Genomic DNA, 15163 nt, shown 5'->3' with positions numbered 1-15163 from the left:
ATGTCTGATTTGTGTCCATTTTTAGAATCATAGATATTTATTCTTTTGCGTAGAGACTGGCAGGTTTGGCCAATGTACATGGCAGGGGGGCATTGCTGGCACATGATGGCATATATCACATATATCACCTGCACATCTACCAATATGATATATGCCATCATGTGCCAGCAATGCCCCTCTGCCATGTACATTGGCCAAACTGGACAGTCTCTGTAGTCAATGGGAGCTCCTCTGAAAACTCAGGCACGTGGCTTGTGTCTGTGGTTAGTTCCTATTGTGATTAGCTTCACCTTCCCCACTAGCTGGGTTACAGGTGGCTGTGGTTTGAGAGAGAGGCTAAGGGAATTGAAATAAAATGTTCTTGTAGTGGGTCACACCACCTATCACCAGCTCTATGGGAGACTGCTGCTGCGGGAGGTCTCCATTCACGGTAAAAGTTTTTTGTTGGATTTTTAGATAATGTGGTCTGCGGTCTTTCCTTTGCATGCCTCTGCTGTTACATTGTAAAGAGCGCTATCTCTTGGCATACGACAGTCTGTACCAATATTTGTAAGTCTAGGTTAAGTAAAATTGTTAACACTGAAAAAGGCTGCCTGACCCAGCAGCGCTTAACACTTAGCCTGGGAGTTTGCAAGCGGGACTATCTGGTGCTTCCCTGGCTGAAATCTTGACTGCTCCATAGACAATACAGGAAGGGAGAATGTTACTTAGTTCAATGAGTGTTTTGGGTTGTTGTTTTTTTTTTTAAACATCTGCTTTTCCATAATTGCTCTGCTCTGTTTGGTTGCTGGTGGTCAGACACAAGAGCAAACTTAGCATATTACTGTTGAACCCCACTGTGGGGCTTGTGCTCAACTCAATGAATGTTGCAGCCAAGACACACTGGCCCTTTGTGGTGTGTAGGAGGCTTATCCACCAAGTGAGCCAGAAGGGAGAGCCTGGAATGGTTCCCCTCACATTATCTTGAGACAGAAGTGGTGTATTTTGCCATGAATTCCCCACTGCAGGCATGCATGTATGTGCACACTCTTACAAAAGCTTAGGGGGGCTTAGCAGGGCTAGTCGCCTGCAGCCACACTTTTAAAAGAAAAGGAGTACTTGTGGCACCTTAGAGACTAACAAATTTATTTGAGCATAAGCTTTCGTGAGCTACAGCTCACTTCATCGGATGCATTCAATGGAAAATACAGTGGGGAGATTTATATACACAGAGAACATGAAACAATGGGTGTTACCATACACACTGTAACAAGAGTGATCACTTAAGGTGTGCTATTACCAGCAGGAGAGCGAAAGGGGAAACCTTTTGTAGTGATAATCCAGGTGGGCCATTTCCAGCAGTTGACAAGAACGTCTGAGGAACAATGGAGGGTGCGGGGGGGGGGGGGGGGGGGATAAACATGGGGAAATAGTTTTACTTTGTGTAATGACCCATCCACTCCCAGTCTCTATTCAAGCCTAAATTAATTGTATCCAGTTTGCAAATTAATTCCAATTCAGCAGTCTCTTGTTGGAGTCTGTTTTTGAAGCTTTTTTTGTTGAAGAATTGCAATTTTTAGGTCTGTAATCGAGTGAACAAAGAGATTGAAGTGTTCTCCAACTGGTTTTTGAATGTTACAAGCCGTCAGGAACAGTATCCCCAATAATGTCACGGCAAACCTGGTGGCTGAAGTTTGTGACTTTGTCCTCACCCATAACTATTTCACATTTGGGGACAATGTAATGTATACCTTCAAATCAGCAGGACTGCTATGGGTACCTGCGTGGCCCCACAGTATGCCAACATTTTTATGGCTGACTTAGAACAACGCTTCCTCAGCTCTCGTCCCCTAATGCCCGTACTCTACTTGCACTACATTGATGACTTCTTCATCATCTGGACCCATGGAAAAGAAGCCCTTGAGGAATTCCACCATGATTTCAACAATTTCCATCCCACCATCAACCTCAGCCTGGACCAGTCCACACAAGAGATCCACTTCCAGGACACTATGGTGCTAATAAGCGATGGTCAAAAAAACATCACCCTATCCCGGAAACCTAAGGACCTCTATTCCTACCTACATGCCTCCAGCTTTCATCCAGACCACACCACACGATCTATTGTCTACAGCCAAGCTCTACGATACAACCGCATTTGCTCCAACCCCTGAGACAGAGACAAACACCTACAAGACCTCTATCAAGCATTCTTACAACTACAATACCCACCTGCTGAAGTGAAGAATCAGATTGACAGAGCCAGAAGAGTACCCAGAAGTCACCTACTACTGGACAGGCCCAACAAAGAAAATAACACAACGGCACTAGCCATCACCTTCAGCCCCCAACTAAAACCTCTCCAACGCATCATCAAGGATCTACAACCTATCCTGAAGGATGACCCATCACTCTCACAGATCTTGGGAGACAGGCCAGTCCTTGCTTACAGACAGCCCCCCAACTTGAAGCCAATACTCACGAGCAGCCACACAACAGAACTCTGTAGCTCACGAAAGCTTATGCTGTAATAAATTTGTTAGTCTCTAAGGTACCACAAGTCCTCCTTTTCTTTTTGAGAATACAGACTAACACGGCTGCTACTCTGGAACTTTTAAAAGAGGCCACTAACAAGGTGCTTTGGTTTGATGGGGCCTAACTTGATACCTTCTGCCTGACTTTTATAAACACTGCAAACCATGCACACCACTTAATATCAGTGGAAGTGGCAGGCACTCTCAGCCTCTTTGACAGTCAGACCACGTGGTCGCAAAACGAGGCACCTGAACTCAGTGGTAACTTCTGAAAATCAGGTGCCAAGTTCTGTAGCCCCCTTTCCTAAGAAGGTTATACTCCTCCCTCTTGCCAAGCTGGTGTGAGGTGAGGCTAAATAGACAAATATCTGTAAAGCACTTTGCTGCCCTTGGAGAGAAGGGACTAGAGAAGGAGAAACTATTAATTATTTTTATTTTGATCAGGGTTTTTATTCAGATAAACTATTTTAAAATGAGATCAGGGCTTTGATTCAGTTTAGTCCTCTCACCCTCCTGTGCTGGTGCACCTGTGGTGGTCCAGGCAGTCCAAAACAAGCCACCTGTGCTAGCGAGAGGCCCGCTGCTGGGAGAAGTTAAGTAATGGCAGCTGAACTTTGAATTCCATTTGGAAACTGGCTTTTATGGACTTGCCTGATCTGTAGTGTTAATTGAGGGGAATCCAATGAACTGCTCGGGGAAAGTGGCAGGTTCTCCCTAGCATTGCTCCTTCACCACCCTCCTGGCAGACCCAAGGAGAAGCAGTGAGGGGTTCAAACCTCCCTCTGCCAGAGACGAGCACTGTGAAGTGGAGCTGTGTGAGGAAGGTCCTGAGGGCTGTCGGAGGGGCCTGGAGGATGCAGGCAAGTGACAATATCCAGCACATTGGCTATACATCCTTGCAGCCAAGTCTTAGCCCTAAGTGATGGGTTATTGCCCTCTCAGAAGGGGAGTTCTCAAAGTGGAAGTGCTGACACCACCTAGCCCATGAACTGTAGCGCAGAAGGCTTTCAGCCACAGCCTTATCCCGCCCCCTCTGGGCTGGAGCAGAGTCAGCAAGTGGGGGAGGGCATCACGTTTCCCTTGGTTGGTGACTACACTGTCCCTTCTCCAGGAGCTACGTGAAAGAAGCAGCAGGAGTTTCTAGTGGATGTTTACACAACCAAAGAATGTGTGTATATGAGCGCTATTCAGCAGCAACATCCTGTTGGAAACTTCCTGTGTTCCTTATTAACCACCTGCCCACTCACTACATGTACATGATCTAGACTCCTGACCCATTAAACAGGGGTGCACAGCAAGGTGTGTGAGAGGAAGGATGCTAGGGACCCTGCAACACATCCAATGTATAATGAGAGGTTTCATAGTAGCAGCGGTGTTAGTCTGTATTCGCAAAAAGAAAAGGAGTACTTATGGCACCTTAGAGACTAACAAATTTATAATGTATAATGAGTTGCATACAATTTGCAGATTAGTGGTCAAGGGATAAAGCTGACCATATGTAGCAAGCAAGAAACATGTATCTGTTGGACAGGGGGTTGTTTACGAAGGAACAATGCCTTTTCTGAGCTTTGATTAATAAGGGACAAGCTGAAATGTATTTCTTTGTTCAGAGGCTAGCTTGCTGAAAAGAGACTGAAGATAGGCCCCCAGCCTTCACCACTAAACCCTACGTAGCCCCATTATCACTTGCTGCCCTGGTGGCCCTCCTACACAATTTCCTAGAGTCCCTGTTCTGAGTCCCAAGTATTGTCTTTTCCTCCCCAAAATCTGCCCTTCTCCCTGTAGAGTTGGTGAGCATGTCACTGCCTCATATCTCTGGAATTTTGTCCCAATTCCTGCAGTGCTTAAGAGAGTTTGTTAGAAATATGGAAACAACAAATCTCTAAACTCTTCAACTCTGGATTTCCACTGTGCTCCGTTAGCTGTGTCTGAGTTTCTTTATGTCCACGTTTTCTGTGCTGAATACAATGTTGGCATTAAACATTAATTAACAATAACTTTTTCTGTGCCAGCTCTGCTTGCCTCACTGATGTCAGGCAATTCTACCTGGATCCCTACTAGCAGTCTGAAATCTGTTCTCAGACTCTAGCTAGTCCTCTCCTGCTCCTTGCTTGCAGTCTGCTCATTAGCTCCAAAGCCATTAGACAAATTCCTCCCTAGGATCAGCCCTAAGGAAACAATGGAGTGAGGACTCCAATGGATCAGCCCACATGATCACAAACACTGATAATCTCCCAGGGCAGCTGTGACAGACTGATCATTTCCTGCCATATCCTGAATGAATTTTACCGAATTAAGTTAAACCTTATTGAATTAGGGTTAATACCTTTAGGGTCCCTTTGTATTAAAAATGCGATTAGTGTATGTATTGTAGAATTGTATGCAACTTCTCTAGGAGGAGGGGGATGCTAATGTGATTCCTCTGGTTATCGGTCCTTTGAAGTCAACCATGGAAAGATGCATGTATACTGGTTCATAGGGGGAGGGAGTCCAGGGACCAACAGACAAAGCATTTTTGGATAAATAGCCTGGTTTTAAATTGGTTCTTCCTGATCTAGCAAATGGACAGGACCCCTGGTCCACAGAGGGCCTCAATATTTAGGGAAGTGATGGAAAGATTGGGCCTACTGAGGCCCCAAAAGACTGATTGTTCTGAACTGAAGCGGAACTTGAAACCACAAGGATACTCCTTTAGTGGGGTGCTCCTGCCAGAGCCCCTGTTAGGGTTGGGGTGATCTCTGGTAAGCTTATTAGCTGGTGTGCAGGTTCTTTTTCTGTTTTGGGTATGTTTTCTCTGTCGTGCTTTTTACCTTCAGAGAATGAGGCTTGCACAGGAAGTATTGTGTGATAGGTAGCTATAACTGTCAGCCATACTATTAACTGTCTTGGAAGAAGAAAAGGAGTACTTGTGGCACCTTAGAGACTAACCAATTTATTTGAGCATAAGCTTTCGTGAGCTACAGCTCACTTCATCGGATGCTTATGCTCAAATTGTTTAGTCTCTAATGTGCCACAAGTACTCCTTTTCTTTTCGCAAATACAGACTAACACGGCTGCTACTCTGAAACCTGTCTTGGAAGAGAAAGTGAGCACATCTGCTCAGATTGTCTTTTGCTAGGCTAACACAGTGAAGGCAAGGAACTCTGCAGCCTGGAAATACCAAGGTCAGAAAGGAGAGAGATTCAGGCCTCGACGCAAGAGAGGTGACAGCTGGGGAGCTGGAAGCCTGACAGAGAGTGTCATTGCTAGAGCACTGTGGGGAAATACTGGTGCAGTTGCCCTGAACTGTGATGTATTTCCCCTTTCCCCTGGTTCTGTTGGCCTATTCCTCATTTTAACCATCTGGTTTAGTAAGTAACCCCCTTAAGGCAGGGATCTTGCCTGGTTAGCGTCATGCACTGTGATATCTTTGGATGAAAAGCAAAAATCCTAAGTGCTAAGAATTATTGGGCTACATCCTCAACTGGAATAAATCAGTGTTGCTCCATGGATTTCACTGTGGCTATGCTGATTACACCAGCTACATATCTGGCCAATTACTATTAAATTACTAATATCAGAGCAGCTTGAGAACTGTCAAGGTATTCATAAGAGGCCAGAAAATAAAAGAATTGACAGGTGCCACAGGATGGGTTGCCTCCTGGAAATCAAAATTTGCATGCTATGGTGTACATGATGCACGCTCCTTACCGTCCATGCCGTCCACCTCTGCTGAACTCAGCAGTTCAAAATAGCATTGCTGTCTTTAAACCGCTTATGTGTATCATTCTGATCCCTTCCTCTCTCTCTACAAGATGATCCTTCTTCTATCCATCTGGTTTTTGGCAGATCTCTATCATTTACATCCCCCTAACCCTACATGTTCAGTGGCCCCTCTTCAGTCCCAGCAACATCCTCCCTAACACAAAATTGGCACCAGGAATACCCACGATATTCCAAATGACAGTGGGGTCTTTGGTACTTCCCCATCGCCTCTAGACTCCCATAGCCCTGTATATAGTGTGGTCAGTCACATCTTGGGCTGAACGGCCTTCACATGATTTCTAATTAATATTGCCCCTCTCTCCTCAGTGCCCCTTCATGTCTCCTGCTCCGTGTTCTGCTTGATTCTATTTGTCCGCTTCCATATACTGCACTGTAAGAGCCAGCCCACAGATTAATCTGTCCAAATCCCTTTCGGTTTGCTCATGCTGTCCTCTCCCTTTGCTGCATCCTCATCCCTGGTGCCCTCCCTCCTTTCAAAAAATTGAGCTACTGGGAAAATTGCAGCTTGGAGCCTTCTCAAGTCCTTTGTCTGTAGAGGGAATAATAGTTTTAGGGGCAGGAAGAAGGGCTGTGTGGCAAAAGAAAACCTGTTGGGGGGAGAGAGAAGAGACTGGGAGTTAGGAACAAGCAGCCCCTCCTGTTTATCACACCTGCCAGCCCCATTGCATTGTGCTTCCTATTCCTAGAAAACAGCTTTCAACCCACATCCTCCTGTGCTTTAAATGCATTGCGAACAAGTCTGGTGCACAGGTGTGCAGTATCCCATGGAGCCTGAAGATCTGGTTACCCTCTATCTATGCAGTTAGTAATGTAGTCCAAGGATTGTAGTCAATTCAATGGGCTGATTGCCCCTAAACAGCCCTTTCCGTTCTCAGCACTTTCTTCCCACTTCCTGTGTCAGGTTTGCAGATCTGGATTCCCATCAGTGCTACCTGGTTTCCTTTTGAAATTAGGGAACATCAGCTTCTCTTGCTGACCCTGCTGCACCTAGCTGGGTAGTAAATTGCTTTAATCATTTCAAAAAGCATTTAGTGGAAAGTGCCAAATCGGTGGTGGTACAGCCGGAGATAGTCCATTTATCCACAGAACACATGCAGGAAGTGTAACAGCAGCATAAGCCTTCCCACACTGCACAGCCAAAAGGTCTCAGACATAGTTCAGGCTCCATGGCCATTCAATAGCTGGCCTCTGGTTGGGCACCAGATGAGGTTGCCAACTCATGCCACCTATGATGGTGGTTTTGTGACCTCTACATGCACCCAGTAAGAACTGCACTCATACCTGCCAGGTTCATTTTACACAGGCCACTGAACAGCAGCAGCCAGATGGTAACAACTTTGAGCATTTCAAGCTTAGGCTGCTTATGACCTAGTTATTGCTCACCTGCACCGTCCAGCCCCTTTCCCCCATCTGATTCCATCTAAGTAGCCATTTCTTCTTTGCCGCGGTGAGTTTGAACAGTTTCTCTCCAAGGTTTTATACTTACTGACCTACATGTTCCAATCATGTGATCAGCCTCACCCTATTCTCTGGGTGACACGCTTTCTGCTGGCTGCTTTCAGAACATGCTGTAAGGCCATGTGTTTTGGGTAGACTGGGTTCTACCATACAGCCTTTGCTGTATTTTGGGCTCCCTTCACTGATTAATATATAACCCATTTTCCTTAATTTTTTTTATATCACTTGGGAACTGTTTCCTTGCATTTGCCTGTGGGCTCCTGGGTTTCCCCTGTCCTGGGTCCTTTGCTTCTGGCTGGTGGTCTATTCGAGCTGGTAGATCTGATATGAGTAATATGTCTGTCTTTATCATAGTGTTCAGATATTGCCCAGTAGGTGCCTTATAAAGGTATTAAATACTAAGCAAATACTAGTGGATTCACAAGAGTCAGTTATATCTTATGTTTAAAAAGTGGGGGGTCAGCAAAGGCATCTCTCACCAAGAAAGGATGCCACATGAGCAGTGAATGGCTGTTGCTCTTTGCAGGTGCTACAGGGTATGAATAAAAGAAAAGGAGTACTTGTGGCACCTTAGAGACTAACAAATTTATTAGAGCATAAGCTTTCGTGAGCTACAGCTCACTTCATCGGATGCATTTGGTGGAAAAAACAGAGGAGAGATTTATATACACACACACACACACAGAGAACATGAAACAATGGGTTTATCATACACGCTGTAAGGAGAGTGATCACTTAAGATAAGCCATCACCAGCGGCAGGGGGGGGAAAAAGAGGAAAACCTTTCATGGTGACAAGCAAGGTAGGCTAATTCCAGCAGTTAACAAGAATATCAGATTTCAGAGTAGCAGCCGTGTTAGTCTGTATTCGCAAAAAGAAAAGGAGTACTTGTGGCACCTTAGAGACTAATAGTCTCTAAGGTGCCACAAGTACTCCTTTTCTTTTTAAGAATATCAGAGGAACAGTGGGGGTGGGGTGGGGGGGAGAAATACCATGGGGAAATAGTTTTACTTTGTGTAATGACTCCTCCATTCCCAGTCTCTATTCAGGGTATGAATAGTAATTGGGAGATTAGTCCAATGAGTGATCTGTGGGGTGATCTGTTACAGAGGATACTATCTTTGATGGAAAACTGTGGCCAATCTGAGTGCTCCATTTCTCCAAGCCATTTAAAAACAGAGATGGACCTGATTGTTGCCTTATTCAGTGGTCATACACATGGCCTTGTGGATAAAGCAACTCTCCCTCCAACCTTGTAAAATGCAATGGGAGAGGCAGAGCCTTCAGAACTACATTTCCCATAATGCACAGATCTCTGGGTCTGAACCCATCCTGAGATTAAGAAGGCTACAGGTAGTGACTAGTTTAAATCCAGATGAGATTTAGTTGAATGCTGCAGGAAGGAGGAGAATGTGACCAGCAGCCGGACAGCAGAGGCTAACTGGTGAGAGACTCTGACGTGCACTCGTTTAACATGAGATGGTCTTGTCTCCTGGCTGGAATTGGGGCTCAATTCTGAGGAATTCTTGGTTTAGGAATATTGCATGGATTCTCAGGGTGCTGCTGGGAGGGGTGTTTTTTCTCTTCAGGCCTGGGTGGCTGTGCTGGGAGTTTGTAGTCATTCTTTGGGCATTAAAAGAAAGTTCAGGGAAAGATGGTGGCATTTGACTTCAGAAGTCTGGCTGAGGCAGAAGCCAGGGCTGGTTCTACCATACAAGAACAGGTAGTTGTTTAGGGAAGCATTGTGTTGGAGGTAGAAGTATTGCAACTAGAGGGGTTGTTGGGGAATGGTTACACCTGTCTGTCCTCAAAAGTCCCTAGATCCATCTCTTGAGGGGAGGGGAAAAAGTATTGGTTATTTCTCCCCCCCCACCCCCAAAACAAGGTTCCTTTGTCTTTCTCTGCATCCTCATAGGGACCCAGGAACAGATTTCACTGTCCTTACACCAAGTGGTACCATTCTCCCTGAATACACCTAGTGATCTTGGTGGAGTGAGGGGTACTCGGGGTGCCTGAGGGTGCTAGAATCTGGTGGCTGAGGCCTCTTATCAGCAGGTCACTGAGAACTCCGTTTGGTGGTGATGGGAATTACTCTGCGTCACAGCGAGGGGGGGAGGGGCAGGTGAGTGGCTTTGCTTCATTTGTGCTGCTTGTAGTGTGAACAACTGGCCATCTCTAATGAGGAATGTCTGATCAGCTGCTGTTTGTTAGAAAAGAAAAATAATGACACGCACAGCTGCCTTGGAGGAGTTGTTACTGTTACTATTATAGTAACTATTTCATATCATAGAAATTATAGTTAATATCATTATTAAGAAATGTCTGTATTATTTGTATTGTGAAAGCACCTAGAAACCCCATTCATTGGGCAGGACCCTATTGTGCTAGGTACTATACAAATTGATTTGCAGCTAGTTTTGGTTATCTGGTTATTCTGTGCTCACAGGACATCTTATTTAAAATTCTGCAATAGAGCAGGAGTTTAATTTTGACTTTCTTAGATGTTACCCTTCCCTCTTGCCCTTTCCTCTCCCCATTCCCCAGACCTCCCTGCTTCTCCCAGCATCGGGTCAGGTCAACTCTTAAACTGGTGGAAATCAGTGATTGACTTCAGTGTGGTTATGCTGATTAACATCAGCTGAGAATCTGGCCCTGTGCTTAGAGGGCAGAATGGTAAGGGCAGCAGGAGAGGATAGCATCATAGCCCTGGCCTACACTATGAGTTTAGGTCAAATTTAGCAGCGATAGATCGATTTAACCCTGCTCCCGTCCACATAAAGCCATTTTTGTCGACTTAATGGGCTCTTAAAATCGATTTCTGTACTCCTCCCCGACGAGGGGATTAGTGCCGAAATCGACATCTCCAGGTTGAATTTGGGTTCGTGTGGACGCAATTCAATGGTATTGGCCTCCAGGAGCTATCCCACAGTGCTCCATTGTGACCACTCTGGACAGCACTTCGAACTCGGATGCACCGGCCAGGTAGATAGGAAAAGTCCTGGAACTTTTGAATTTCATTTCCTGTTTGTCCAGTGTGGCAAGCTGATCAGCAGAGGTGACCATGGAGTCCCAGAATCGCAAAACAGCTCCAGCATGGACCGAACAGGAGGTATTGGATCTGATCACTGTATGGGGAGACGAATCTGTGCGATCAGAGCTCCATTCCAAAAGACACAATGCCAAAATATTTGAAAAAATCTCCAAGGGCATGGGGACAGAGGCTATCACAGGGACACACAGCAGTGCCGCATGAAACTTAGGAGCTCCTAGGAAACTGGAGCTTAGGCAAGCCTACCAAAAAACCCAAGAGGCAAACACCTGCTCGGGGTCAGAGCCCCAGACATGCTGCTTCTATGATGAGCTGCATGCAGTTCTAGGGGGTGCCCCTACCACTGCCCCACCCCTGTAAGTGGACTCCTGCAAGGGTGGGAGTCTCACGCAACAGGGATGAGGATTTTGGGGACTAGGAAGATAGCGCACACCAGGCAACCGGAGAAACCGTTCTCCCCGACAGCCAGGAACTGTTTACACCCTGGAGCCAATACCCTACCAACCCGGGCTCCCGGACCTTGAAGGTGGAAAAGGCAGCTCTGGTGAGTGTACCTTTGTAAATATAATACACAGTTTAAAAGCAAGCGTGTTTAACGATTAATTTGCTGTGAAGACTTGGGATACATTCGCTGCCAGTACAGCTACTGGAAAAGTCTATTAACGTGTGTGGGGATGAGGCAGAAATCCTCCATGAAGCTGTCCTGGAGGTACTCCCAAAGTCTTTGCAAAAGGTTTCTGGGGCGGGCAGCCATGGTAGGACACTTTACCATGGCAGGCCAGTAGCACGTAGTCTGGAATCATTGTATAAGAAAGCATGGCAGCATGTGGTCCAGGTGTTTGCTGGCATTCAAGCAACATTCGTTCTTTCTCTCTCTGTGTTATCCTCAGGAGAGTGATATCATTCATAGATATTAAGGTCAGAAGGGACCATTATGATCATCTAGTCTGACATCCTGTACAATGCAGGCCACTGCATCTCACCCACCTACTCCTGCAATAAACCTCACTTATGTCTGAGCTATCGAAGTCCTCAAATCATGGTTTAAAGACTTCAAGGTGCAGAGAATCCTCCAGCAAGTGACCTGTGCCCCAAGCTGAAGAGGAAGGCGCTTAGTGCATAGTGTGGGGACACACGCAATCAACTGTATAAAATCACTTTCTAAAAAATTGACTACTATAAATTTGACCTAATTTCGTAGTGTAGACATACCCTAAGAAAAACCCAGTCAAAGATTCCCATTAACTGAAGAGTTGGCTTAGAATATTGACTATCCTGTCTTCTCAGGTGGACACCCAGTGTGCGGTGGCTGGCTATAGACAAACTGCTGGTGGTTCAGTTCAGAGAAACATCCCAAAGTTTGGAGGCTGCTCTGAACCACTTAAGCTTGCAAAACCAGGCCAATTATTTATTTCTTTTACACTGCAGTAGCACCTAGGGGGTCCACTCAAGTACCAGGAACTGTACAACCGCACAACACAAAGATGATCCCTTCCTGAAAGAGCTTACATAATATTTCTTGCGGCATTTTGACCCTTTTACACAGGGCTGGAAACAGGAGATTTTAGGGAGAGTGAGGCTAACACGACTCTGCTACCCCACACATGAAAAGCGGAATTTCAGGCCAGCATGACCCTTCCCAGAATTGGGGGGGAGCCCAGGCCTGTTTGTGTGCAGGAGATGGAAGGTTCTAGGGATCCTGAGAAATCCCAGTAAAGCCTTATCTACAGCCCAATGGGTGGTCGTTATGGATAGATGAGCATTGTTATAGCTGGGAGAGTGAAGCACGGCACAGTAGAACTGGAGTCTCTGGTGGTTCTGTCCTTGTATCGGTGACTACTCCTCCCTTGGTTGCTGTGCTGGCTGGCACAGCAGTAAGGAGGGCTTGCTGTTCACTTTCTCTGATATTCCTAGGTACAGAGGCGAGAGGCTCTCCCCTCTCTACAGAGTATGTTCCAGCTCCTCTCCCACTGCTGGTCACGGCTGCAGGCAATACAGGAACCAATCAGGTAATCCCCCAGGACCCAGTTGCCTCAAGACATTTTGCAGGTTAACTGCCAACAGCTTTGCATTAGAAATGAATCTGTGACTTCTCTGGATGGGGCGGGTGGGAAGTCTGACCCTTTGCTTTGTCTGGGACAGGGATCTGTATAGTGTCCTGCACTCTGAGGAACTTTGTCCTGATGCTGGCCCTTTGTGTGATTGTTTAATAAACTCTTTTGGATGCCTGGTACCTGGGAGAGAGCCCCATTTCTCCAGCCAATAGGACTGTCCGTATTGTTGGAGAGGGAGCATGCTGCATTGTTGTGTTTCCAAGCTCTTTGCTTTAACCATCAAAATAGTGTTAATGTTAAAATATTTTAAAATCTATAAAGAAAATGTTATTAAATTGAAAACCAGATGGGAAAAGATTTAAAGGTCCTATCTCACTCCTGAGCTGGACTGGCATGTTCCCTATGGTATGGATGCAGAGGACAGAAATTCCATTTCACAAAAGATTTCAAAATCTGGTGTTGTTTCAAATTGAAACAAACTTGAAAATTTTAAAATTCTCCACAGAGGAAAATTCTGAAGAATTTTCATTCCAGGTTGATTGACCTGTTTAATTTCAACCAAATCCAAAATGTTTCAATTTTGACTTTATTTTATAATATAAAATAAAAAAAATTCTAAACAAAGTCATTTAAAAATGTAAAATCAAAATCTTTAGTTTGGAAAATGGGAGACAGGGATGTTTTGTCTTTGTTGAAACATTTTTTGTTTTCTCTCTGAAATGAAATTTTGGTGAACAGGACACGATTTTGTGAAGCGTTTCGATTTAGATGGAATTGAATCTTCTGATGGAAAATGGTTCTGTTGAAGTTTTTCTGACTAGTCTATTGTCCAGTGTTTTGTTTAGTTTTAGGCTAAAATGACCAAGCAATACGGTTTTCACCATTTACACTGTTCCAGGACTGTCATATAGGTGTAAATAAAATATACTCAGACTCAACATCACGGCTTTCTCCTCCATGGGGAAGCCTATGTGCAAGGCCCCAGACATGCTACTGCTCAGCAGAGGGACAGTTCTTTGGGCCAGATTCTCCTTTGCCTTACACCTTATCTAGTTATTTACACTTGTGCAAAGTGGATGTAAAATGCTCCCAAATCAGAACGTTTCCCTCCCACACATCAGCAGGAACAGTTTGTAGGCAACCTTGCAGAGGTGCAGATGTCAGCAGAAGATGCAGGGTTAGGAGGAGAAGAAGGCCTTTGTCCCTAATACAATAATTGAATGGGAAGGGCTGGGGACTCCTTCCCATAGGAATGTTTTTGAAAATATCTGTCATTTGGCACTATCTGGTGGGTCAGTAAGGAAAACACTGAGCTCCTCAACAGGATCTTTGAGCCCCAAGGATAAGTAATCTCTGTCGGAGGGGGGGGATTAGCAATGTCCAGTAAAGGGGTGAGCTTGAGCAGAGGCAGGGGAATTGCCCAAACCTCCTTCAGAATTAGTGGCAGAACTAAAACAAGGAGTCCCTTTGAGCCCCCTCCAGGTCATTGCTTGGTCATCATAGATCTTGGGAATTTTCTTGTCTGTTGGGACAATGAGTAAAGAAGAATAAAGCTCCCCAGCTTAGGTGGCTGTTGGCTCTGGTCTCAGCATCATGGGGCAAGTTGACATTGATGCATCTTGGGGTTACAGCACAAGAGGAGAAGTGGATCTGACAGGCATTCCTGTGCCCAGGGTGCTGTGCATGATGTATGTCTGGGGACAGAACTTTGTCAGGGCACAGCCCTGGTGCTCCTTACCCCCATTCCTATAAATGCCATTGTTTCAACTCTCTCAGGATGGATGGAGACTCTGCACTGGTGTAAGGGGAGGGTCCAGGAGAGAGGGGCTCTGTCACAGGGACTGGCCCTTTCAAGGGAGTCAGGGACCAGCTACCTGTGACAGGCCTGTAAGAGGGAACAAGCCAACCCAGACCCCTTGGCAGTAATTACATTCCTAGGTGGCTGGTTGGCAGCTGATTAGCTAATGAGCCAGATAAAGGATTACCAGAGCTCAGCTGAGGTGGTGTCTAGAGACAGGAACTTCCAGCAGAGTGCGGGCATGTCTGGCAGGTGTGTGCTGAGGAACAGGGAACTCCCAGGCAGTGGCAGGAAGCCTTGGGCTGTCATGAGTCCCCAGAGGAGAGCTGCAGGAGGCAAACCCCTGGCTCTGGGGAAGGATTCTGTCCAGGTAGTGGCAAGAGGCCTTGCTCCAGGAAAGCAACCCAAGCCAAGAGAACCCTGCTGAAGGGGACAATCCTGGGCTGGCCCCTAGGGAACGGACTAGGGCAGGGGTGGGCAAATTTTTTGGCCCAGGGGCCACATTGGGGAATAGAAATTGTATGGC

The 15163-nt window shown here is 45.9% G+C and overlaps 1 protein-coding gene across 15 annotated transcripts in view; it reads left to right on the top strand.

Annotated features, from left to right (window-relative positions):
- ARL13A (ADP ribosylation factor like GTPase 13A) overlaps nucleotides 1-15163 on the top strand; it is a 45510-nt gene that overhangs the window by 12528 nt on the left and 17819 nt on the right. For 14 of the 15 annotated variants that reach the window (XM_043492188.1, XM_043492192.1, XM_043492187.1 and 11 more), the window contains one exon: nucleotides 12700-12794. In XM_043492188.1, coding sequence (XP_043348123.1) covers nucleotides 12700-12794 — 95 coding nt within the window. Of the gene's footprint in view, nucleotides 1-8816; nucleotides 9181-12699; nucleotides 12795-15163 lie in introns of those variants that run through there. The other variant, XM_043492198.1, reaches the window with a different exon arrangement.

This window comes from Dermochelys coriacea, chromosome 9 (genome assembly GCF_009764565.3).
Source record: "Dermochelys coriacea isolate rDerCor1 chromosome 9, rDerCor1.pri.v4, whole genome shotgun sequence".
NCBI classification, from domain to species: domain Eukaryota; kingdom Metazoa; phylum Chordata; order Testudines; family Dermochelyidae; genus Dermochelys; species Dermochelys coriacea.
The sequence above is the reverse complement of the archived record's forward strand: the minus strand, read 5'-3'. Positions and strand labels throughout refer to the sequence as shown.